This window comes from Hyperoodon ampullatus (assembly GCF_949752795.1).
Source record: "Hyperoodon ampullatus genome assembly, chromosome: X".
Classification (NCBI taxonomy): domain Eukaryota; kingdom Metazoa; phylum Chordata; class Mammalia; order Artiodactyla; family Ziphiidae; genus Hyperoodon; species Hyperoodon ampullatus.
Window position 1 is genome coordinate 92,451,557 of NC_136913.1, and position 25,824 is coordinate 92,477,380.

The 25,824-nt window shown below is 35.9% G+C and overlaps 1 protein-coding gene across 1 annotated transcript in view; it reads left to right on the top strand.

Annotated features, from left to right (window-relative positions):
* Positions 1–25,824, top strand: part of RADX (RPA1 related single stranded DNA binding protein, X-linked) — a gene marked incomplete at both ends in the record, with an annotated part of 62,333 nt that overhangs the window by 20,291 nt on the left and 16,218 nt on the right. The window contains 9 exon segments of the mRNA XM_079727079.1: positions 951–1,059; positions 1,260–1,351; positions 1,459–1,510; positions 1,512–1,555; positions 3,192–3,296; positions 4,662–4,829; positions 6,305–6,465; positions 7,231–7,403; positions 20,137–20,210. Coding sequence (XP_079583205.1) covers positions 951–1,059; positions 1,260–1,351; positions 1,459–1,510; positions 1,512–1,555; positions 3,192–3,296; positions 4,662–4,829; positions 6,305–6,465; positions 7,231–7,403; positions 20,137–20,210 — 978 coding nt within the window.

Consider the following 25,824-nt stretch of genomic DNA (forward strand, 5'->3'; position numbering starts at 1 on the left):
GACAAAAACTAAGAAATTTAGGGATTTCCCTGGTGGTCCAGTGATTAAGACTCTGCACTTCCACTGTAGGGGACACAGGTTTGATCCCTGGTCAGGAAACTAAGATTCCGCATGCTGCGTGGTGAGGCCAAAAAAAAAAAATTTTAACAGTACCAAAATTTGGAGAGGCTGTGGCTCAGTGGGAATTCTTGCACATCGCTGCTGGAACTGTTAATAGTTTAAATAAATATTTAATATTCAGTAAATATTAGTAAATATTTATTAATATTAATAAATAAATACTACTTTAGGATAGTTTGAAATTATCCTATAGGGTGGAACATCTGAATATTTTACAATCCAGTGTTTCCCTCCTGGATATAATACCTTAGAAAGCTTTTGCCTGTGTGTACAAGGAGATATGTAGAAAAAAGCTCATAGTGACCATGTTTGTAAAAACAAAAGCTGGAAATAATCCAGATGTCCAGCAATACAATAAAGAGTAAATAAAATTGTAGTATATCAACACTCTGGAACATTATTCAGCAGTAGAAATGAGAAAAAAATTGCTACATGCAGCTGCATGGATGAATTTTAGGACCATAAAGTTAAGTGAAAAAAGTAGCCCTAGAATACTGCATTATGGTAAAATTCCATTCATTTAAAGTTCAAAAACAAAGAAATTCAAACAGTATACTATTTGGGCAAGAACACATAAGTGATAAAAAAAAAACCCTCTTTTTTAAATTAAGTATATGGTGAAACAAAATTTAAGGTATGGTTAACCTTTAGTTGGGGAGATAAGTGGATGTGATAATGTCGGAATAGGTAGAAGAACGCTATTGATAATGATCTAGTTGTTAGGTTTAGTGGTGGGCTCAAAAGTGTTCAATCTATTTTTTACTGTGTGATTTATATGCATATATTATTTTATATGTATATCATACTAAAGTAATATATTTGTTTTTCAGAAATCTGCCTGAACCTTCGAGATCCTCCAACTAATATAATTATCATTCCAGAAAAGCAGGTGAAACCAGAATGGAGATTGCCAAAATTAAACCACCATTTTATCACAAGGTAAAATAGCTTCTTGTAAAATATCTCAAATATTAATTTTCAATGTTAGTTACTGAAACAATGTATTGTAATTTGCTCAGAATCTACCCAAAATTATGCTGTAGCAGTTAGATAGATGTGCATTTTCACAGTCATATTTGCAGAATGCTTTTTCACTGTTTAAAAATACAATATCTATTTAATAATTTTGCATTTTTTAGATCCGAACTGGATGATATGCCAGAAAAGAGTATCTGTGATGTTATTGGCATTTTAGTTTTTGTAGGAAGAGTCCAGCGGTCAAAAAAGAAGGGTAAGCTTTTGATATTGAAAGTCATAAAAAGTATTTCAATGAATAATTCTGTGTTCATATGTGCATAATCAGTTACCTTCATTTATTCTAACATTCTATCCATGTAGAAAGCCGTGAAGATTTTTGGTCATATCGCTGGATTCACATTGCTGATGGGACTGTTTTCTACATCTCAGCCAGAAGTCTTTGAAAATATTTACCCAAGTACTCAGTTTCAATATTTTTATCATTTTATTTTTGGAAGTGGGGGCATTAACTTAAAAAAAATGACAGAGTATACTGACTTACTTACAGAATGCCATGATATTGAGTTAGCAAATTCAAGCGGTCTGATAGCATGTTTAAGTTTTCTCTATATTAATATTATAATTGGTATTAACAGATATTAACCACCTTCTGGTTTTCTATTCAGAATTAATTTGGGATTTATACTAGTTTTTCAGAAAACATGTGCTCTTATCAATTCCCATTTTTAGCATTTTAGACATAAAAACTTAAAATTCAGTGAAACTAAAACATAGATAGTCCATTTCCTTTGTATCCATTTGGAAATTGACTTAGTAGACCCCATTAAACACAGTGAAGGCTTTACTAATGTAGAATTAAGTAGTAGAGGATTAGGATACTGTGTAATTAAATAATGACATTGGTAAGTATGATGTCATTTGAGTATGGAATTAATATTAGGTTGGTGGTGTTATACCAGCCGGTCAATATTTTACTTAATTTGGTGTTGATTTTTTCCACTACTTTTATTTATTTGAAGACATTTTAAGTATGTCCTATTATGTGTTTTATATAACAAGTTAGTCTTCAGATCTACTATGATAAGAATAAAAGTATATCTAATACTTTTTAACAACTTCAGTGAATTTTTTCTTATTTGAATTTGTAACATAAAGCTATTTTAGGTATTGGTGTGCTATTTTCCTATTTTCCAAATGATTATGTGAATAAAATACTGATTGTTAAGTGCTTGTTAACATTGGGGAAATTCCCAATCTTGACTACATGTATTTTTTTTAATGAGCAACAAGATAGAAATTGTAGAATATCAGGAGACCTAGAGACCATATACAGGGCTGTTCTGCTACCCCTTTATTCTCTGTTGTAAAACAGTATTACACACCATTCAGATATTACCTCATTACAATCCACCCTGTGCTTGTGAGATTAAATTTTTAAAATATATATGAGTAGAACTGAACATCACCCCAAGTGTTATTGGAGGAGAGGGCAGAAAAAGAGAGTTTTGGCCAAAACCAAGGCATGGGCTTCCAAGGTAAGTGGGGCCATGACCTTTCATATAACCTCTCTCGGGTCACAGATGATTGGTAATGATGATCTCTGATAACAATTTAGATGGGCTTTAGGGCCAGGTCCCTCTCTCTTTGTAGCCACTTTAAACAACAAACTGACACAGGTTTTGGATAACGATTTTTCACAGAAATGTTGCCATCCATGCATGTTCTATTTCTTGTGAAAATGTGAAATATATCTTTTAAGAAAGGTTTGTATGGACCTTGGTGAGACCTTGTACTTTCTAAAGGAAAAGTTAAGCGTTAGATCCTTTATTTAAAGGAAAAGGTTAAGTGTTAGATCTTTCTTGCTCCAAGTGTGGTCAAAGGACTGGCAGCACTAGTATCACCCAGGAGCTCATTAGCGGTGGAAAATCTCAGGCCCTACACTAAAACTACTTTAATCTGAATTTGCATTTTAACAATTGTTCTAGGTGATTCCTCAGTTCATTAAACTTTGAGAAACACTCTGTTAGATCCTGTTCTTGGTATTCCCATTTGAAATGCAGAAATAATTTCGTAAGTGTTTTCATTTTCTACAGTGGCACATTTCACGTGTACACAGTTGAAAGTTGTCAGAAATGACACTCAAGTACCTAAACTGCTTTACCTTACTACTACAAATGAGAGTCACATGTTTATTACTGGTGAGCAATTTCTTTGTACATACTTTATTGGAAATGTAATGTATTTTCTCTTCATTAAATTAACTTTTCTGTCATAAGATTCAACCACAAGATAGCTTTATTTTGAACTCCTTTCTCACTTTAAGAATGGTTTAAGAAAGAATATTTAGCCTATGAAATCTATTGCTTCCAGATTATTTACAGTTAGAGCAATGATCTTGTGACTTACTGAAGAATTTTGTTTATGTCCTTTGGATAACTTTAATTCCTGCTTGACATAAGAAGTTAGATAACCATAAATTGCTTCATAGATTGAAGACTGTTGGGCCCTGTATCACAATATGGTTTCAATTAACAACAGTTTTTAAATATTAAATAAAACAAAAATGTGCATTAAATTTTGGTCCCCAGATCTCACATTTTACTTATATAGCAAGAAAAGTCTCACTACTTATCTACAAGTGTACTATTTTTCTCTATTCCCTCGGATAAGGGGGGCAAAATAATAAAGATAAAAGTTTTCAGATGAGTGAGGGAGTACTATGGAATGATGTATTTACTAGAATGCTACCATGTTGGTAATTAGGAAATTTGTCAAAAGAAGAGTCCTAGGAAGGATGTAACACACATCTTTGTCCATACCTCATTTTATAAATATGAATACTATCAGATCTAATATATACTAATAATATCAGATATGAATGACACTTTTTTTTTTTTTTTTTTTTTTTTTTTTGCGGTACGCGGGCCTCTCACTGCTGTGGCCTCTCCCGTTGCAGAGCACAGGCTCCGGACGCTCAGGCTCAGCAGCCATGGCTCACGGGCCCAGCCGCTCCGCAGCATGTGGGATCTTCCCGGACCGGGGCACAAACCCGTGTCCCCTGCATCGGCAGACGGATTCTCAACCACTGCGCCACCAGGGAAGCCCCTGAATGACACTTTTAAGTATGTTTCAAAAACATGAACTTAAATGCTGAGCTATATTCATAGGCAATTTAGTTAATACATGATGTCATACCTTCAGGTTAAAACATAATCAATTTTCTAAGAAGATGCTAACCAGTTGGATAGTTAGCAAAAGCCAGACTATTAGTTTTCTTTTTCTTCTGGCTTTTCAGTGTCCTGTAGACAGTTACAGTTTAATCCATGTAAACTAATATGTCTGATTTCCTTCTTGACTTAGGATTTGTTAACTGATAATTTTCATATGCATATTCAGTATAATTATCTGCTACATAGTGAATAAGTTAACTTCTTTTCTTGGTGCTATAAGAATGATTTTATATTAAACTGTTTTTATACCCAAAAAAGTCCAGGTGGTTTATTACAGTGAGTTGTCTTTTTTTTTTTATTCCTCATATTTTTGCACTTTACCCTTCCTGCAAGAAGGTCATAGAGGCCAGCCGTATACCAACGATACCAAGGTAAAAAACTTTATTCAGTGGGTTAAAACAAAGACCGATTCTGGGGAATTGAAGAACACTGTTATTGGTGGATATTACCCCTATCCACCAGTGCCGGAAACATTTTCGAAGTATAATATTTCTGTTAAAGGTACTGATGTAATTGCTAGTCCCTTATATGTTTACATGTGGTATGTATGGTATATGCTATATCAGTTAGTCATCTTTATTCTTTAATGGGAGTGAGCCAAAGTGTAGCAACACTCACTGGTAATAATTTGATCTTTATCAAGATCTAAAAACATATGTCATGACCCATAAAGGTTAATATTTTGATTTTATTGGACTGCAAGAAAAGAAGGAGTTTAAATAGACTATGACTAAATGGAGGTAATATCTTGACTTAAGGTCATTTAGATCAAATCTGAGTTGGTAGATCCCAACTCCTATAACACTACTTAGATTAAAGATATCAGAGGAGACACTGGACAATTTGGTACCAAGGTACTGACAACTTTATTAGGCCACTCTTGTGGAATGATATATATAGACATCCCTTGGTGTCTGCAGGGCATTGGTTCAAGGAGCCCCCATGGATACCAAAATCTGCAGATGCTCGAGTCCCTTATATAAAATGGCTCAGTACAATGAATACAGTAGGCCCTTTATATCTGCAGGTTTGCAAAACCTGTGGATATGGAGGGCCAACTGTGTATTGGATATAACACAATTGAGCTCTACCTTTAAATAAAAATGATACCAAAATCAGTGAGATTCAGAATAAGTATTAATGAGAGGCCTAACATTATTTTAGTAGAATTAAGATATGACAGTTGAAAACTTTAACATAAGTATATTATTTTTTAAAAGCTATGGGATAATGCATGGTTTTGGAAAAAAGAGAAACTTTGAAATACTGACCTATCATCTTCTAAATATTGACACCCTCCTGTACTTCATAATGCCAGCAATCATCATCTAAATATTGACACCCTCCTGTACTTCATAATGCCAGCAATATGTAATATATGCTGTAAATAGCATATAGAATACAGAAAATATTAAACAAAATGTGTGTTTCTATGCAGTGGCTAGGCAACACTTTATAGTTTGAAGTATGATATATAAATTACGTTCAATATGTAAAATTTCGGGCCTCCCTGGTGGCGCAGTGGTTGAGAGTCCGCCTGCCGATGCAGGGGATACGGGTTCATGCCCCGGTCCGGGAGGATCCCATATGCTGCAGAGCTGGGCCCGTGAGCCATGGCCGCTGGGCCTGCGCGTCCGGAGCCTGTGCTCCGCAACGGGAGAGGCCGCAGCGGTGAGAGGCCCGCGTACCGCAAAAAACAAAACAAAAAAAAAAAAAAAAAAATATGTAAAATTTCTGTTTCAAATTAAGACGCCAGACTAGAAGGCTGTATCACAATTTAACTGACAAATGTGCTTTGCCAATTTTGCCAAAATTACATAAGGGGTTGCCAAATATACACACAAAGTCTCACATATTTAAGTTATGTAGCAAGTTTATAATTTTCATGTTGTGAAATTACATTGCAAATCTAATTGTTATTTTTGTCATTTCAGTTCTTTAAAACTTACAGTTTCCTCGGAATTATTCTTTTGCAGTTGAGTCGTTCTTCACAGCTATAAGTGAAGTGAGGAAGGAGATTGAAGACTTGCAGTATAGGGAACAAAAGCGCATTGCAATACAGGGGATAATTACTGTTATAAAGTATGTCCCCTATAGCGGTGCAACTGCAAGTGCCTCAGCATCTGAAACACTATGGGTATGGTGCCAGAGGATTAATAGTATATCTCTGAAAGCACTGTGTTTATAATCACAACTGGTATCTTATAAATTTCATTCAGAACTCACATGTATTAACTCTTAATGATGTAAACCTAAAAGGAAAAAAATGATTTTTAGTTTGTTTCCTTTTTATGTCATTTATTTTGGAGCAGTCTGGGCTGCCCTCAAAACTTGGTATCTTGTTTTTGTTTTCTGTGTAATATGAGCTTATCATGATTGTCTTTATTTAAATTTCCAGGTGGTATGTATGATTATGTTTTATTTTCCTTCCTTTTGTCTAGGCCAAAGGTATAGGCACACTCCCACCAGAAGTTTTTAGCTCTATTGTCAGTCTTGGCAGTTCTACCCAGGTTCTATAAGAGGTAGCAATGACTCTTGTAGGATAAATGCTACAGAAAAGGCCACTTCTAGAATCTAGGCAAAATCAAGACAAATAAGTTAATTTTTTCCATGAGCTTATCTTTTAAAAAGTTATTTCTAAGATTACTGTTCTTATGGAAATAAGCATCTAATCCAACTTTACAGTTATACTAATATAAGAAGGACTTTTATCTTATTAAAATATTTTAATAGCAGATAGATTAAGACAAATCAACTTTATAAAAGCATTGTTACGATTGCAAAGTTTTGTCACAACTCTTAAGTTATGAAAAATGGGTAAACTAAAATTATAGAGTCTTTTAAGAGAGAAATAATTTTTGTGAATCAGTTTTAAACGTTTTCTTCAAATTTTTGGTTTTAGAATGCTAACCGACCCTCAACATCCCAAGCAGCTAGAAGAGAAAGTCAAAGTCAAGAAAGAGATGGAAAACCTCAAGATGATGGTCCTGTGAGTTCTCAGTGTTGTCATACTACATCTGCAAGTTTGAGCCCTCCCAAGAAAAAAAGAGCTCTACAAGGGCCATGTGCCAAACCGTAAGTCATTTGTATTAAGTATATACATGGCATATACTTTTTAATTTGTTTCTGTCCTGTAAAATGAGCAATTCTACTAGAAGTTGTATTAGTTTTCTAGGGCTGCCAAAGTCCAAGACCAAGATATAGGCAGGGTGGGTTCCCTCTGAGGGCTATGAGGAAGAATCTGTTCCATGCATTTCCCCTAGCTTCTAGTGGTTTAGTGGCAATCTTTAGCATTCCTTGGCTTATGGAAGTATCACCCCAATCTCTGCCTTCATCCTCACATGGCATTCTCCCTATGTGTATATGTGTCCAAATTTTTATTTAAGGACACTAGCCATACTGGGTTAGGGACCCACTCTGGAGTACTGGTCTACTGTAGTATGAACTCATCTAAACCAATTACAACCAAATAAAGTCATATTCTTAGGGTCATTGAAGATGTAATTGGTTACATATTGGTAGTCACAGTGATATTTGGTGGGGACATAATTCAATCCATAACAGTCTGCCCTCTAAAAATTCATGTCCTTCTCACATGCAAAATACATTTATCCCATCACAACATCCCCAAGAGTCTTAATCTATACCGACATCAACTCTTAAGTCCTAAATATCATATAAATCATGCATGGATGAGATGCAGGGTAATTGATCCTGGGGCAAAATTCTTTTCCATCTGTGAACCTATGAAACTAGACATGTTTAATTCTGTCCAAAATACAATGGTGGGACAGACATAGGATAGGTATTCCCATTTCAAAAGGGAGAAACTGGAAATAAGGGGGTTATGGGTCACAGAAACCTTGTTGAAACCTAATGAGGCAAACTCCATTTGGCATTAAGGCCCCAGAATTATCCTCCCTGGCAGAATACTGTGTCCTCTGGGCCCACTGGGATGGCAGCCCCACCCCCTTGGCACTGAGTGGTGGTCTTGCACTCTGGAACTGGGAGGGTGGCCCCGGCTTTTAGAATTGAGGAGGTGTCCCTGCCCTCTAGAACTGAGGAAATGGCCTCACCCTCAGGGTCATTTTTCCCTTTTCTTGAAGGATAATACTTGATCACAGCTGGATATCTCTAGCAGCTCATTTCCTGACTGTAGAATCCCAGAAGTCCGATGGAATTGCATTCCTTCATTTCTTCCCACCTATGTTTCTTTCAGTCAAACTAACAGCATGCCTACTGAGATGGTTGACTGGATCCACAAATCACAGTCTCTTGGGCAAATGGTTATCTAGCAATGCCCTTAGTGTTCTTTCCAAAGCAAGCTTTCTTATGTTTTGCAATATGGATAGGCTTAGAATTTTCCAAGTATTGAAATTCTGGTTCTTTTTTTCTTAACAATTCCCTTTTCAACTTTTCTCTCCCCTCTCATATGTTACTATAAGCAGCAAGGAGAAACCAGGCTGTGCCTTCAATACTTTGCTTAGAAATCCAGTTTCCAATAACACATTCCTTATTTCTGTCTGAGACCTCACCAGAAGTACCTTTTACATTCATATATCTAGTTCTGTTCATGACGATGAGTGTATTCTCTAAGACTGCAGAAACTTTCTCTACAGCTCTTTTCTTTCTGAGCCCTCAACAGATTCTCCTTCAAAATCCATATTTCTACCAACATTCTCCTCAAGGCTACCTAGGTTTTTTCTGTTATGCACCTCAAAACTCTTCCAGCCTGCACTTAATACCCAATTCCAAGCCACTTCCACATTTTTATGTATTTGTTACAGCAGCACACCACTTCCTGGTACCAAAATCTATTAATTTTCTAGGGCTGCTATAACAAAGTACCAGAAACTGTTTGGCTTATACTATAGAAATTTGTTTCACAGCTTTGTAAGTCCAAAATCAAGATGTCAGCAGGGTGGATTCCTTTTGAGGGCTGTGAGAAAGAATCTGCCCCATGCCTCACCCCTAGCATCTGGTGGTTTGCTAGCCATCTTTGGCTTTCCTTGGCTTGTAGAAACATCACTCCAATGTGTATCTGTGTCCAAATTTCCCCTTTCGATAAGGACATCAGTCATGTTGGACTAGGAGCCCACCCTAATCCAACATGACCTCATCTTAACTAATTACATCTTCAGTGACCCTATATCTAAATAAGGTCACATTCCGAGGTACTGGTGGTTAGGACTTCAACATGAATTTTGAGGAGACACAATTCAACACATAACAGAAGCTCTCTTATCTGCCATGCTCATCATGGACTAATTGAATGTGAGTTTAAAATGGGGAATTACAAAAAAATAAACATTTTTTGACTCTCTTTTTTTTTATTCTACGGATAAGAGAGATCATATAGTATTTGTCTTTCCCAGTCTAACTTATTCCACTTAGCATAATAACCTCAGGATCCATCCATATTGTCACAAATGACAAGATTTCATCTTTTTTATGGCTGAGGAGTATTCCATTGTATATATTACATCTTTATCCATCCATCTGTTGATGGGCACTTAGGTTGTTTCCATATCTTGGCTACTGCAAATAATGCTGCTGAGAACATAGGGGTGCATATATCTTTTCAAATTAGTGTTTTCGTATTCTTTTGATAAATATCCAGAAGTGAGATAGCTGGATCATATGGTAGTTCTGTTAATTTTTTGAGGAATCTCCATACTGTTTTCCATAGTGCCTGCACCAATTTACATTCTGACCAATAATGTAGGGGTGTTCCCTTTTCTCCACATCCTCACCAACACTTATTATTTGTTGTCTTTCTGATAATAGCCATTCTGACAGGTGTGAAGGTGTGAGGTGATATCTCACTGTGGTTTTCATTTGCATTTCCCTGATAATTAGTGATGTTGAACATCTTTTCATGTGCCTGTTGGCCATCTGTATGTTTTCTTTGGAAAAATGTCTATTCAGGTCCTCTGCCCATTTTTTAATCATATTGTTTGGTTTTTTGAGGCTGAGTTGTATTTGTTTTTTAATATATTTTGGATATTAACCCTTTATGGGATATATGATTTGCAAATATCTTCTCTCATTTGGTAGGTTGTCCTTTCATTTTATTAATGGTTTCCTTTGCTGTGCAGAAGCTTTTTAGTTTGATGTAGTCCCATTTGTGTTTATTTTTGGCTTTGTTTCCCTTCCTTGAGGAGACCTACTTAGAAAGATAATGCTAAGACCAATGTCAAAGAACATACTGCCAATGTCGTCTTCTAGGAGTTTTATGGTCTCAGGGCCTACATTCAATTCATTTACCCATTTTCAGTTGATTTTTGTGTATGGTGTGAGATTATGGTCCATTTTCATTTTTTTGCATGTGGCTGTCTAGTTTTCCCAACACCATTTATTGAAGAGATTCCTTCCCCCACTGTATGTACTTTTGCTCCTTTGTTATAAATTAATTGTTCATTTATGTATGAGTTTATTTCTGATATCTCAATTCTATTTCATTGATTTATGTATCAGTTTTTCTGCAAATACCATGCTGTTTTGATTATTATAGCTGTGTAATATAGTTTGAAATCAGGAAGTATGATACCTCCAGCTTTGTTCTTTTTTCTCGTGATTGCTTTGGTTATTTGCGGTCTGTTTTGGTTCCAAATAAATTTTAGAATTCTTTGTTCTATTTCTGTGAAAAATGTCGTTGGGATTTTGATAGGGATGGCAGTGAATCTGTAAATTGCTTTAGGTGATATGGACATTTAAAATTAGGAAGTGTTCCCTCCTCTTCAATTTTTTGGAAGAGTTTGAGAAGGATAGGTATTAAATCCTCTTTGAATGTTTGGTGGAATTCACCTGTGAAGCTGTCTGGTCCTGGACTTTTGTTTCGGGGGGGAAGTTTTTGATTACTGTTTCAATCACTTTACTAGTGATCAGTCTATTCAGATTTTCTATTTCTTCTTGATTCAGTCTTGGAAGGTTGTATGATTCTAAGAACTTGTCCATTTCTTCTGGGTTGTTCAATTTGTTGGCATATAACTGCTTTGTAATATTCTCTTATAAGCCTTAGTATTTCTGTGGTATCTGTTGTTATTTCTCCTCTTCCATTTTTTAAAAAAAAATTATTTTTATTTATTTTGGCTGCCTTGGGTCTTTGTTGCTGTGTGCGAGCTTTCTCTAGTTGCAGCGAGCGGGGGCTACTCTTCGTTGCAGTGCGCGGGCTTCTCGTTGCGGTGGCTTCTCTTGTTGCGGAACATGGGCTCTAGACTGCAGGCTCAGTAGTTGTGGTGCACAGGCTTAGTTGCTCTGCGGCATGTGGGATCTTCCTGGACCAGGGATCAAACCCATGTCCCCTGCACTGGCAGGCGGATTCTTAACCACTGCATCACCAGGGAAGTCCCTCCTCTTCCATTTTTTATTTTATTTATCAGAGTCTTCTCTTTTTTTCTTAGTCTGGCTAAAGGTTTCTCAATTTTGTTTATCTTTTCAGAGAACTGGCTCTGTTGGATTGATCTTGTCTATTGTTTTTTGTTTTTAGTCTCTATTTCATTTATTTCTGCTCTGATCTTTATTACTTCCTTCCATCTACTGATGTTGGGCTTCATTTGTTCTTCTTTTTCTACTTCCTCTAGATGTAAGGTTAAATTATTTATTTGGTATTTTTCTTGTTTCTTGAGGTAAGCCTGTATTGCTGTAAACTTCCATCTTAGTACCACTTTTTTTTTTTTTTTTTTTTTTTTTTTTTTTTTTGCGGTATGCAGGCCTCTCACTGTTGTGGCCTCTCCTGTTGCAGAGCACAGGCTCCGGACGTGCAGGCTCAGTGGCCATGGCTCACAGGCCCAGCCACTCCATGGCATGTGGGACCCTCCCAGACCGGGGCACAAACCCACATCCCCTGCATCAGCAGGCGGACTCTCAACCACTGCTCCACCAGGGAAGCCCTTAGTACCACTTTTGCTGCATCCCTTAGATTTTGCTTTGTTGAATTTTCATTTGGATTTGTTGTCAGGTATTTTTTGATTTCTCCTTTGACTTTGTCACTGACCCAATAGTTATTCATTAGCATGTTGTTCAGTGTCCACACATTTGCGATTTTTTTTAGCTTTCTTCTTGTAGTTGGTTTCTAGTTTCATACTATTTTGATCAGAAAAGATACTTTCAAAAAGATATAATTTCAAATCTTTTAAAATTTATTGAGCATTGTTTTGGGTTCCAATATATGGTCTGTCCTTGAGAAGGTTTCCCATGCACTTGAGAAAAATGTGTTTTCTGCAGCATTTGGATGGAATGTTCTATACAAATCTATCAAATCCATCTGGTCTGATATTTCAGTTAAGGCTACTGTTTCCTTGTTGACTTTCTGTCTGAATGATCTATCCATTGATGTTAAGTGGGATGTTAAAGTTCTCTACTATTATTGTGTTGTTGTCAATGTCTCCTTTTAAATCTGTTGATAATTGCTTTCTGTATTTTGGTGGTCCTAATGTTAGGTGCATATATATTAATCACTGTTATGTCTTCTTGATGAATTGTCCACTTTATCATTATATACTGTCCATTGTCTATTGTTACCTTTTTTTGGCTTGAAGTCTATTTTGTCTGATGTGAGTGTGGCTATACCTGCTTTCTTTTGGCTGCAATTTGCTTGAAGCATCATCTTCCATTCCTTCACTTTGAGTTTATGTTTGTCCTTAGAGCCAAGATGAGTCTCCTGGAGGCAGCATATAATTGTGTCTTGTTTTTTAATCCATCCAACCACTCTGTCTTTTGCCTCGTGAATTCAATCCATTTACATTTAGGGTGATTATTGATAGATGAGGACTTAGTACTGCCATTTATTCTTTTGTTTTCTGGTTGCTCTATATCTCCATTGTTTCTTTTTCCTTGTATTTCAATCTACCATTTTGGTTTGGTGGTTTTCTATGATGTTTTTCTCCGTTTCCTTTTTTTTTTTTTTTTTTTTTTTTTTTGCAGTACGCAGGCCTCTCACTGTTGTTGCAGAGCGCGGAGCACAGGCTCCGGACGCGCAGGCTCAGCGGCCACGGCTCATGGGCCCAGCCGCTCCGCAGCATGTAGGATCTTCCCGGACCGGGGCACAAACCCGTTTCCCCTGCATCGGCAGGTGGACTCTCAACCACTGCGCCACCAGGGAAGCCCCAGTTTCCTATTTTTTTTATGTTTTGTGTCTCTGCTTTAGATTTATGTTTTATGTATTAGGTTTGTATACAACACCTCATAGATAAAATAGTTCCTTTTCTGCTGATAGCATCTTATCTTCATTTACCTATATAAGTTACATCCTTTTCCTCATCCCTGTTCGTGTTTTTGTTTCTCAAATTACCCCTCTTTATGTTGTGAGTTTGTTACCAAATTGAAGTAGCTATAGTTATGTTTTCTTCTTTTTTCGCCTTTAACCTTTATGCTATAATAAATTGTTAAAAAACCTATTCTGGGGACTTCCCTGGTAGTCCAGTGGTTAAGACTCTGCGCTCCCAACACAGGGGGCATGGGTTCAATCCCTGGTTGGGGAGCTAAGATCCCACATGCCGTGAGACATGGCCTAAAAAATTTTAAAAAACAAAAACAAAAACCCTATTCTGATATAGAGTTACAGTTTTCTGATTCTGTCTATTTATTACCTTACTCAAAGTTTTGTGTCCTTTTTTGCCTTTTTGTTTCTGGTAGAAGAGTTCCTTTCAACATTTCTCATAAGGCAGATCTAGTGTTAATGAGCTCCCTCAGCTTTGTTTGGGAAACTCTTTATTTCTCCTTCATATCTGAGTGATAACTTTGCTGGATAGAGTATTCTTGGGTGACAGTTTTTATCTTTCAGTATTTTGAGAATGTCATTCGACTCCCTCCACTGACCTGTGAAGTTTCTGCTAAGAAATCTGCTGATAGCCTAATGTGGGTTCCTTTGTGGGTTACCATCCTTTTCCCCCTGCCTTTAAAATTCTTTCTGTGTCATTGACTTTTGGCAGTTTTAGTATAAGGGGTCTTGGAGAAGGTCTTTTTTGCATTGAGGCAAGTAGGTTTGCTCTTAGCTTCATGGACTTGTATATCCACCTCCTTCCCCAGACTTGGGAAATTCTCAGCTATTATTTCTTTAAATAAACTCTCTCCTCCCTTCTCCCTCTCTTCTCCTTCTGGGATGTCCATTACCCTACTATTGCCCTTCCTAAAAGGGTCAGCTAGCTCTTGTAGAATTTACTCATTTAAAAAAATATATTTTAATTATCTTTCCTCTTCTCCTTGTATCATTTCTATATTTCTGTCTTCAAGCTCACTAATTCTCTCTTGCATGTGGTCTGCTCTATTTCCAGTGCTTTGTAATGCATTCTTCAACTCATTTACTGAGTTCTTCAGCTCCAGAATTTCTGATTGGTTCATTTTAGTTTCAGTCTCTTTAGTAAAGTATTCCTTTTGTTCATTAATTTTATTCCTAAACTCATTGAACTTTCTGAGTTTTCTTGTAGCTCATTGAGTTTTATAATAGCCATTTTGAATTTTCTATCAGTTAGATCACAATATTCTGTGATTTTCAGTCTGGTTTCTGGAGAACTGTCCTTTTCTTTTTGTGGTACAATGTTACTGTGGTTCTTCATGGTGCTTGATGAGTTGTTCCTCTGCTAGCTCATTTCAAGTGGCAAACACCTTTCTTCTTTAGGTAAAGCTTTTTTTTTTTTTTCTTGTTTCTAACAATTCAACAGGTTAGGCCCTTCTTTTATCTTCCAGTAGGTGGTGCTATACCACAAGTTTTTGGTTTCTCTTACCTGAGCTGCCTCTAGTTATGTTTGACAGTCAGCACTTTCCACTTTCTACCGCCTCTGTCAGAGGTATCAGCCAGTGCCCTAGTTGTCACTGCTTATGCCTCCAGTGTCGTTGGTGCCATGCTGCTGCTGGTGTGGCTGGTGTCACTGCCTGGCACACTAGGATGGTGGACAATTCTGCCATGTTTAGGACCTCCTGAGTTGCAGGCACTCCCACTGCAGGATGGGGGATAGCTCAGGTGGCACAGGAACCTCTGCTGTGTTCAGTATTGTCAGGTTTGAGGACTCTGCCGCTGTAAGCAGGGGGCGAGGAGAGAGAGTCATGGGCACCTCCACAGTTGGAGAGACAGGGTCCCAGACCCTACTGCCACTGCTGCCCAGTTATCTGTGGCTGTGGGCACCACTGCAGCCAGGAGGCCAGAGTTGTATTCACCCCCTCCCCTGTCACTACTGGGTTTTCTGGGACTGCAGGTTCAGTTGCCATGGCTGGGGGACCAGGACGGCAGGTGCCACCTCCACTCTTCCCCAAGTTCCACCTCCTCTGTGTGTTCTAGTCCACCCACCTTTAGGTGTACAGATATGTGGAATTCTCCAGTGTCCTGGTGTGTTGGGCAGAGGCACTTTTGTTAAGTCGTGGATGCTTTACTGATAGTAGATAGAAGGAGAGAGACAAAGAGAGCGTCTCCCTTTGCCATGATGCTGATATCACTCTCCATTCACTTTTTTTTGTTAGTTTCTGCTTTATAACAAAGTGGATCAGTTATACATATACATCTGTTCCCATATCCCTTCCCTCTTGCATCTCCCCTCCATTCACTTTTAATGGAGTTAATGATACAGGTGGTCCCCAACTTATGATGGTTCAACTTATGATTTTTCAACTTTACAATGATGCGAAAGCAATACACATTCAGTAGAAACCATACTTTAAATTCCGAATTTTGATCTTTTCCCGGGCTAGTGATATGCAGTACTATACTCTCTTGTGACATGGGGCAGTGACAGTGAGCCACAGCTCCCAGTCAGTCATGCAATCACAAGCGTAAGCAACTGATACACTTACAATCATTCTGTACCCAGACAACCGTTCTGTTTTTCACTTTCAATACAGTATTCAATAAATTGCATGAGATATGCAACACTTTATTATAACAGTGGCTTTGTGTTCGGTGATTTTGCCAAACTGTAGACTATTTTTGTAAGTGTTCTGAGCACGTTTAAGGTAGGCGAGGCTAAGCTATGATGTTTGATAGGTTAAGTGAATTACATTCATTCTCAAGTTACGGTATTTTCAACTTACAGTGGGTTTATTGGGATTTAACCCCATCATAAGTTGAGGAAGATATGTATTTGGGGCTTATATCAATTTTTATACTATTTGCTTAATCAAATAGTTTTAATTATTCAATTTCCCCTCTTTTAATTTGATAGGTATATATTCTTCAGTGGTCACGCTATAAATTACAACCTGAACACTTGACTTATTGAAGTTAAATACAAATTATTTTACCATTTCCTGATAATGCTAGATCCTTAGAACACTTCAATTCCATTTGTCTCCATTTTCATTATTTTTGCCTTGTATTTTAATTCTACATGTATTTTAAATTCTGTAGGACATTATTAGTATTGTTTTTCTTATACGGTTAGCTTTCAGTTATATTTAACCACACTGTTTTTGGTTCTCTTCATTCCTACTTGTATTTTCATACTTCTTTCTGGGATCATTTTCCTTCTGACTGAAGAATTCCTCTCAGCATTTATTTCAGTACAGCTTGCTGATGATATATTCTCTCTTTCTGTTTGCTTAAAAGCATCTTTATTTCGCCTTTACTTCTAAAAGGATATTTTCACTAGGTTGCAGATTTTTTTAAATGTCTGATTCTACTGTTTTATTGCTTTCATTGTTTCTATTAAGAATCAGGCTAGTGTCTTCTAATTGCTCCTTCAAGGATATTGCGTCCTTTTTCTCTGAGTGCTTTTAAGATTTTCTCTTTGATTTTCAACTGTTTAAATATGATGTGCCAAGGAGTGGTTTTCTTTGTTTTATACTACTGAGCTTCTTGAATCTGTGTATTGATATCTTTCATCAGTTTTGGAAAACCATCTGCCATTATCTCTTCAAATATATTTTCTTCCTCATTATTTCCTCTCTTTCCATGATTCCTATTTCACATATGTTAGCACTTCTAACTGTGACCAACAAGTTTCTTACACTACATTCTTTTTTATTCATATGCATATTTCATTTTTGTCTTTGATTCCATGTTTCAGTTTGGACTTGTCACTCCGTTTACTTTTTCACTATGTCCAATCTGCTATTAAACCTATCAGTTAGGTTCATTGAGCTCTTGTTGGGTTTCCAACCCAATTAGCTATACTGTGATTCATTTCTAATACTAACTACCCAAACTTAACATCAGACTCTTAAGGGCTTAGTCCTCCACGAGACTGACCTTACTTCAGATGCTAGCCACAATTCAGCTGGTCCCCAGGCCACCCTCACTTCCAACCAAGTGGCTACAAATTCAGGAGTTCCCATGTCCCCCTCAGAGTCAATAGCTTACTAGAATGATGCAAAGAACTCAGAAAAACACTATACTTGCAATCACAGTTTTATTGTAAAGAATACAGATCAGGAATAGCCAAATGGAGACACATAGAGAAAGGTCTGAGAGGGAACATGGAGCTTCTATGCCCTCTCCTTGTGGAATCTGGGCATGTTACTCTATTGGCACATCATTGTATTTTAAATCCTGGCTTGCTGACTCCAATATCTGTATTACCTGTTGGTTGGCTTCCATTTGTACAATTTATGATAGTAACAAATATGACCATTTAAGAGGTTGTATTAAAGAACATTTTAATCCAAATGGTAGATAATAAACCATGGTGCTCTATGTTAGATAGTAAAATGTAGTCAAAATACATCAACTCATTCAAAAGTTAGCACTGAGAAATAAAATATAACAATGAGACATTAAAACTTACTCTTTGCATTCTGTTGGTAATATTTACTCCATAAAGGTAGAAAATGAACCATACCAGGTTTATCTGAATCCTTAAAAATCGTTATCAGTGTCTCCTTCTAAGAAAAGCAGAGTTATTATAGGAAAGACTACAATAATATTAACTATAATACTGTTATATAGATGAGGGCATGGCATACTATACAATCTGTATGAATTTTATCTAAGGTCAATAAGTTGGTGAAAAGGGAAAAGTTAGAGTACAGCTTATTGCCTCTGACAGTTTTTATAATATTCGGCCGCTATCCATCATATGTAATGTTATTGTCTCTTCTTTTAGCCGTTGTTTCCCTTTCTTTCCTCAGGTATCCTTTTATTTCTTATATTTTCATTTTTCATCTCTTTTTTCTTTCAGTTTCCTCAGTTGATACCCGTAGACATTGTATACCTCCACTTCTGTTATGAAGCCCCTCACCTTTAAGACACTTAAGGCATACAAATGAATGATTGTATGTTCCAGTAAAAATTCCCTAAGCCACTTTAAAAAAATTCTATACAATATAATGATGCTGTTAGAGTTTGGAAAATTATTTCTTCTAATTTATTTCAGATAAAAAAATCACTTTATAACACCATGTATTTAAAAGTATATACATACTGTTTAATGATCTCAAAATACATGTAATTTATCTATTTTTTATTTATTTAAATATCTCTCAGAGTTGATGTTTTCAGTTTACTAATCTCTAGAAATACCATTTTTCAATACTCAGAAAAGAAGTTTAAATTACAACTGTAAAATGTGTTTTTATTTGCTGGAGTTTTATATTGAAATGGATGCAGTCTTCATGAAAGCTAGTTCTTTGTATTCATTAATAACTCATTAGTAAAATAAAGAATACTATTATAAGAGACAAATCTATTGATAAAATAAGTTGAGCAATATTACGTGGCATTCTACAACATGACACTTCTGTTTTGCTTTATGCTTTTAGTTTTGGGAATACAACAAAGGAAAGTGCTCATCATAGAAGTATACTGAAAGTTTGTAAGAAGGAAGTCTTTATTATAAGTGCAAGCTTCTCTCCTCAGCTTCAAAATAAGATGCTTCCCTTTTCACTTTTTTTTTCAGTTCAATAAACAGTTATTGAGTGGATATTCTGTGGAGATACAAAAAAATAAAGTATATATTTTTGTAGAGTTTATGGTAGAAACTGGTAGAAGAGACAGATTGAAAAACCAGTAATTTTAATACAGTGTGATGAATGCTATGATAAAGTTTATTCATGGTGCTATGACAGCATATACAAGGATCAGTGAGCCTTGACTAGAGATCAAGGTTGGCTTCTTTTTTTTTTTTTTTTTGCGGTACGTGGGCCTCTCACTGTTGTGGCCTCTCCCGTTGTGGAGCACAGGCTCCGGACGCGCAGGCCCAGCGGCCATGGCTCACGGGCCCAGCCGCTCCGCGGCATGTGGGATCCTCCCGGACCGGGGCACGAACCCGCGTCCCCCGCATCGGCAGGCGGGCTCCCAACCACTGCGCCACCAGGGAAACCCAAGGTTGGCTTCTTATAGGAAATAATGCCTGAGCTAAATGTTGAAAGAGGAAGAAGAGTTAACTAGGCAAAGGAAAAGGAGCATAGGGTTTTTCTTGGCTGAAAGAAAAACACGAAGGTTTGAACCAGCATGAGGCTTATAGAAAACTCTGAAATGAAGCTGGAGAGTTAGGCCAAATAGTTTTCCAGAATATTTGAACAAAGCAAAGATGAAAATAGGCCATTGGACAAATTTTTAAATTCCTATCATAGGGAATGAAATATATATCCATCTTTAGTTGACATTTAATAAAGTTGAATACTTGCTTTTGTGTAATACTCCTTAAGAGAACATTTAAATCTGTTGCAGTATTTGAATTATGTTAGTATGGATATTTGTTCATAGTTTGAATGTGTTTTCCTTAAATTCCTAATGCATTACGTTAAGAAACTAAACCTATAAATTTTCTAAATATATTGAATTAGAATAAACTCTGAATGGAACCAATTAGTTTTTTCCCATTCAAGTCTCTTTTTATAACTATTGTTAACTATTTGTTATCTTTTTTTAAATCTTTTGTAGAATTCCTGTGCCTCAGCCAGAAACTTCTGCACAAACAAAAGGAAATAAACCAGGCATGCGAAGCACCTTCCAACGTATGTTGCTTTGACAATGATGATGATGATGATTTATAAAGTCTCTATGGAACACTGTTATATACAGATTGCTGTTTGATTTGATTCTGCATTTTTGGGTCATGCCTGCCAATAGCATAATATAAGTACTTGTATTAAACTATATGTAGCTAGTTATTTTTGTTTCTATTTTTATTTATATTAGCTTAAGTTCTTGTCAAAAGTACTGGTCCCAAATTTAGAACAATTTGGTATCATCACCAAAGTGCAAGTAAATATAAATAAACTTGTTTATATTAAGCACTTATTAAGTTGTTTATTTGGTAGCACATCTCTTCAAATGTACTATTTTGAATTAACAGAAGAATACTAAAGTAGGAAGTTTAATTTTTATTTGACAATAAATATAGGTAAAGCTTAAAAGATAGTTGTAGTTCCTTTCTTTGATGTTAGGTTGACTGGTTTGAATATTTGGGTTCATTTCTGAAGTGATTTCATGACACAATTTAGTTTTGGTAAGGTATCCTTAGAGTGGTTTTGTTTAGATCAGATGTTATAAGGGCTCATCTCTCTAGACTTTTTAGCACTTTAGATCCTTCTTGCTTTTTGAGTTACTCTTATTTGGGGATTGACTTCTAGTCAGTCTGACAGATTAAGAACCCACAAAGGGATCTGGACAATACCCCCAAAAAAAATAAAAGATAGAAAATAAGGGGAAGATCATTATAATATAAATATATAACCAAGCTGAAAGCAAGAGTGAAAAATCGCTAAGTGGCAGAAACAAAAGAATTTAAATTTAGTGGTGAGTAGGAACTAAAACTAAAACTGCTCTTGGGTATTTCAGAACTAGATAGCAGCCTAAATGATCATAGGCTGAGGTGTAATAACGACATGGAAAAGAGAGTCCAGACCACAGGCCTCTTACATGTGAAGTAGAACTAATATAAAGTTGGAAGGTTATTAAGGTCCAGATAAATTATTCCCATCAGCATGGGGAAGTATCAAGGAGCTTCCTGTATTCCCTGGACAATGGGTAGGAAAAATTGAATTGACTTAGTACACACTGAATTGAATTAGAACCCTTATTAAACATCAAATTCTATTCCACTGGTCTATATGTATGTCCCTATGTCAGTGTCACAATGTTTTGATTACTGTAGCTTTGTATCAAGATTTGAAATTGGGGTGTATGAGTCCTCCAACGTTGTTCTTCTTGTTCAAGATTGCTTTAGCATTTGGGACTCCTTGTAATTCCATATGAATTTAAGGATCCATTTTACCATTTTTGCAAAATAGGCTTTTGAGATTTTGATAGGGATTGCATTGAGTCTGCAGATTGTTTTGGATAGTATTGACATCTTAATAATATTAACTCTTCTAGTCCATGAACATGGGATTTCATTCTGTTCATTTTTAGACATTCTTTAATTTATTTCAACAATGTTTTGTAGTGTTCAGTACACAAGTCATTCACCTCCTTGCTTAAAGTTATTCCTAGGTATTTTATTCTTTTAGTTGCTATTATATTTGGCATAGGTTTCTTAATTTCCTTTTGAATCTCTTGTTATCAGTCTGTGGAGATTTTTTTTTCTTTTTCAGTGAGTTTAGGTAATTTCTTTGCTTTTAGGAATTTGTTTCATCTAGGTTTTCTAATTTGTTGGTATATGATTGTTCATAGTATTCTATTATAATCATTTTTATTTCTGTAATAAATCACATTTTCATTTCTGCATTTAGTTTTTGTGTCTTCTCTCCTTGGGGAGAAGGTCAGTTGAGGTAAAGATTATCAATTTTGTTGGTCTTTACATAGGACAAGCTTTTGGTTTCTTAGATTTTATTATTTTTTCTCTTCTCTATTTCATTTATATTTACTCTAAGCATAATTACTTCTTTTTCTTAACTTTGGGTTTAGTTTTCTCTTTTTCTAGTTCCTCAAAGTTTAATGTTATGTTATTGAATGAGATCTTTCTTTTTTTTAACATCTTTATTGGAGTATAATTGCTTTACAATGGTGTGTTAGCTTCTGCTTTATAACAAAGTGAATCAGTTATACATATACATATGTCCCCATATCTCTTCCCTCTTGTGTCTCCCTCCCTCCCACCCTCCCTATCCCACCCCTCTAGGTGGTCAAAAAGCACCGAGATGATCTTCCTGTGCTATGCGGCTGCTTCCCACTAGCTATCTATTTTACGTTTGGTAGTGTATATATGTCCATGCCGCTCTCTCACTTTGTCCCAGCTTACCCTTCCCCCTCCCCATATCCTCAAGTCCATTCTCTAGTAGGTCTGTGTCTTTATTGCCATCTTGCCCCTAGGTCCTTCATGACCATTTTTTTAAGATTCCATATATATGTGTTAGCATACGGTATTTATTTTTCTCTTTCTGACTTACTTCACTGTGTATGACAGTCTCTAGGTCCATCCACCTCACTACAAATAACTCAATTTCGTTTCTTTTTATGGCTGAGTAATATTCCATTGTATATATGGGCCACATCTTCTTTATCCATTCATCTGTTGATGGACACTTAGGTTGCTTCCATGTCCTGGCTGTTGTAAATAGAGCTGCAATGAACATTTTGGTACATGACTCTTTTTGAATTATGGTTTTCTCAGGGTCTGTGCCCAGTAGTGGGATTGCTGGGTCGTATGGTAGTTCTACTTTTAGTTTTTTAAGGAACCTCCATACTGTTCTCCATAGTTCTTTTTTTTAATATCAGTATTTCTGCTGTAAATTTCCCTCAGATCACCACTTTTCACTGCATCTTATAAGTTTTTATGTTGTATTTTCATTTTTGCTCATTTCAAGGTATTTTATAATTTCCCTTGTGACTTCTTATTTGACCCATTAGTTGCTTAAGAGTGTGTTGTTTAATTTCCACATATTTGTGAATTCTCTAGTTTTCCTGCTATTATTAATTTCTAGCTTCATTCTGTTGTGGTCAGAAAAGATACTTTGTATTATGTGATTCTTTTTAAATTTATTGAGGCTTATTTTGTGGCCTAACATATGGTCCATCCTGGAGATATTTCGTGTATTTTTGAAAAGAATGTGTATTCAACTGTTGTGGTATAAATATATATTTAGAGAAGTTTAGCTTCTACCCCTGTTCCCTGCATCCTCTTCCTTCTCCCCCATTATAGGTAACTTTTTAATTCATTCTATGGTATGTCTTTGCATTGTTTGTTTTATAATATAAGAAGGTATGTATGTATATCAGAGAGAGAGAAAGAGTCACGCCACCCCCCCTTTCTTAGATAAATGTACAACTACCTTTGAGAGCAATTTGACAAGACCTAATTTATTGAAAATGTTACACCTTGTGACCTATATGTTGGGCACACTGGGAGACATGTTCTAAGATGAGTATTGGAGCATTGTTTAAAATAGGGAATCTCTTTTACGTTCATTATCTTTTTCTTTTTTTAATTGAGGTATAATTAGCATGTAACATTATATTAATTTCATGTGTGCAACATAATGATTTGATATTTGTATATATAGCAAAACGATTCACACAGTAAGTCTAGTTAACATTTGTCACCACACATGGTTACAAAATTTTTTTTCTTGTGATGAAACTTTTAAGATCTACTCTCTTAGTAAGTTTCAAATATGCAATATGATATTAACTATAGTTACTATGCTGTACATTACATCTCCATGACTTACTTATTTTATAACTGGAAATTTGTACCTTTTGACCCACTTCACCCACCCCCTCCCAAACCCCTACCTCTGGCAACCACCAATCTGTTCTCTGTATCTATGAGCTTGTCTTTTTCTTGGGGGGAGTCTGTCTTTTTTTTTATTCCACATGTGAGATCATACAATATTTGTCTTTCTCTGTCTGACTTATTTAACTTAGCATAATGTCCTCAAGTTTCTTCCATGTCAAGATTTCATTGTTTTCATGGCTGAATAATATTCCATTGTATATACACCACCTGTTCTTTATCCATTATTTCATTGATGGGCCTTTAGGTTGTTTTCAGGTCTTGGCTATTGTAAATAGTACTACAGTGGACAGGGGTGTGTATATATCTTTTTTTAATGTTATTTTTATAACCATTATGTTTATTGTATTTATTTTTTTTACAGCAGGTTCTTATTAGTTATCCATTTTATACATATTAGTATATATATGTCAATCCCAATCTCCCAATTCATCACAGCACCACCCCACCCCGAAGGGGGGTATATATATCTTTTTGAGTTAGGGTTTTTTATTTCTTTGGATAAATACCCAGCAGTGGAATTGCTGGATCATATTGTTGTTCTATTTTTACTTTTTTGAGGAACCTCCATACTGTTCTCCATAGTGGCTGCACCAATTTACGTTCCCACCAACAGTGTATGAGGGTTCGCTTTTTGCCACATCCTCACCAACACTTGTTATTTCTTGTCTTTTTGATAATAGCCATTTTAACAGGTGTGAGATGATATCTCGTGGTTTTGGTTTGCATTTCCCTAATAGTGATGTTGAACATCTCTTTTATGTACTTGTTGGCCATCTGTATGTCTTCTTTGGAAATATGTCTATTCAGATCCTTTGCCCCCTTTTTAATCACATTGTTTATTTGTTTGTTTGTTTGTTATCGAGTTGAACAAGTTCTTTATATATTTGGATATTAACTCCTTATCAGATATATGATTTGCAATCATTTTCTCACATTCTGTAGGTTGCCTTTTCATTTTGTTGATGGTTTCCTTTGCCATGCAGAAGTTTTTTAGTTTTATATAGTCCCATTTGCTTATTATACTGCAGTTTTAATGAATGAATTAGATCTATATGTGTTAACATGGTTACTGATGTATTTCCAGATATGTTTCATGATAGCTTTGGAAATTACTGTGTCTGTAAATTCAAAAGCCACTCATTTTGTGAATATATAGCTAATTTGTGTATGTGGTTTGATTGTGCTAGTTATTTTGAAGACTACAAAATATAACATCTTATCATTTGTATCTGGTAACTTAGATAAGTAAGTAAGACATACATTGAAAAGTTCACAATAAACAATAACAGTACTACTGAGATCATAAGACATTATAGGTAGCCTCTGACTTACACAATTCTTTAAAAAGTCTATTACATACTTGCTACCAAGAATAGACCTGATCACTGATTGAAATACTCTGTTTTTTTCTAGACTTGTAGATCTTGCACCAGCATGGGGTCAGTGAAGGCAAGGGGGAAAGAAGGAAAGGAAATAGCTCCTCTCCCACCCCCATGCCTCCATACACCCCTACCTATCACTCTTATCCACATAATGAAATGCTTAGAGTAGATTTTGTGAAGAAGCAAAATCACTATGCCTATACACATACATTTATAGCATGTCCTTTTTCACCTCACAACCTAAATGTGGTCTTCTCCTGAATTTTTTCCTTATTAAAACATAAACCCATTCTCACCAGAAATAAGGGTAAAATGAATCATTAAAATAACAGTGATCACTATAATTCTGACATACAATTAGATATATACAAAAATATAATTTTTTTAGGTAATTAGCCTGTATCTTAGTTATGCATTAAGCCTAAACAATAATGTTTTTCATTTGGTAATTTTAGTAATATTCAAGCTAAAAATAAAAGAATTCTAGTGTATAATTTTCCATCTTAT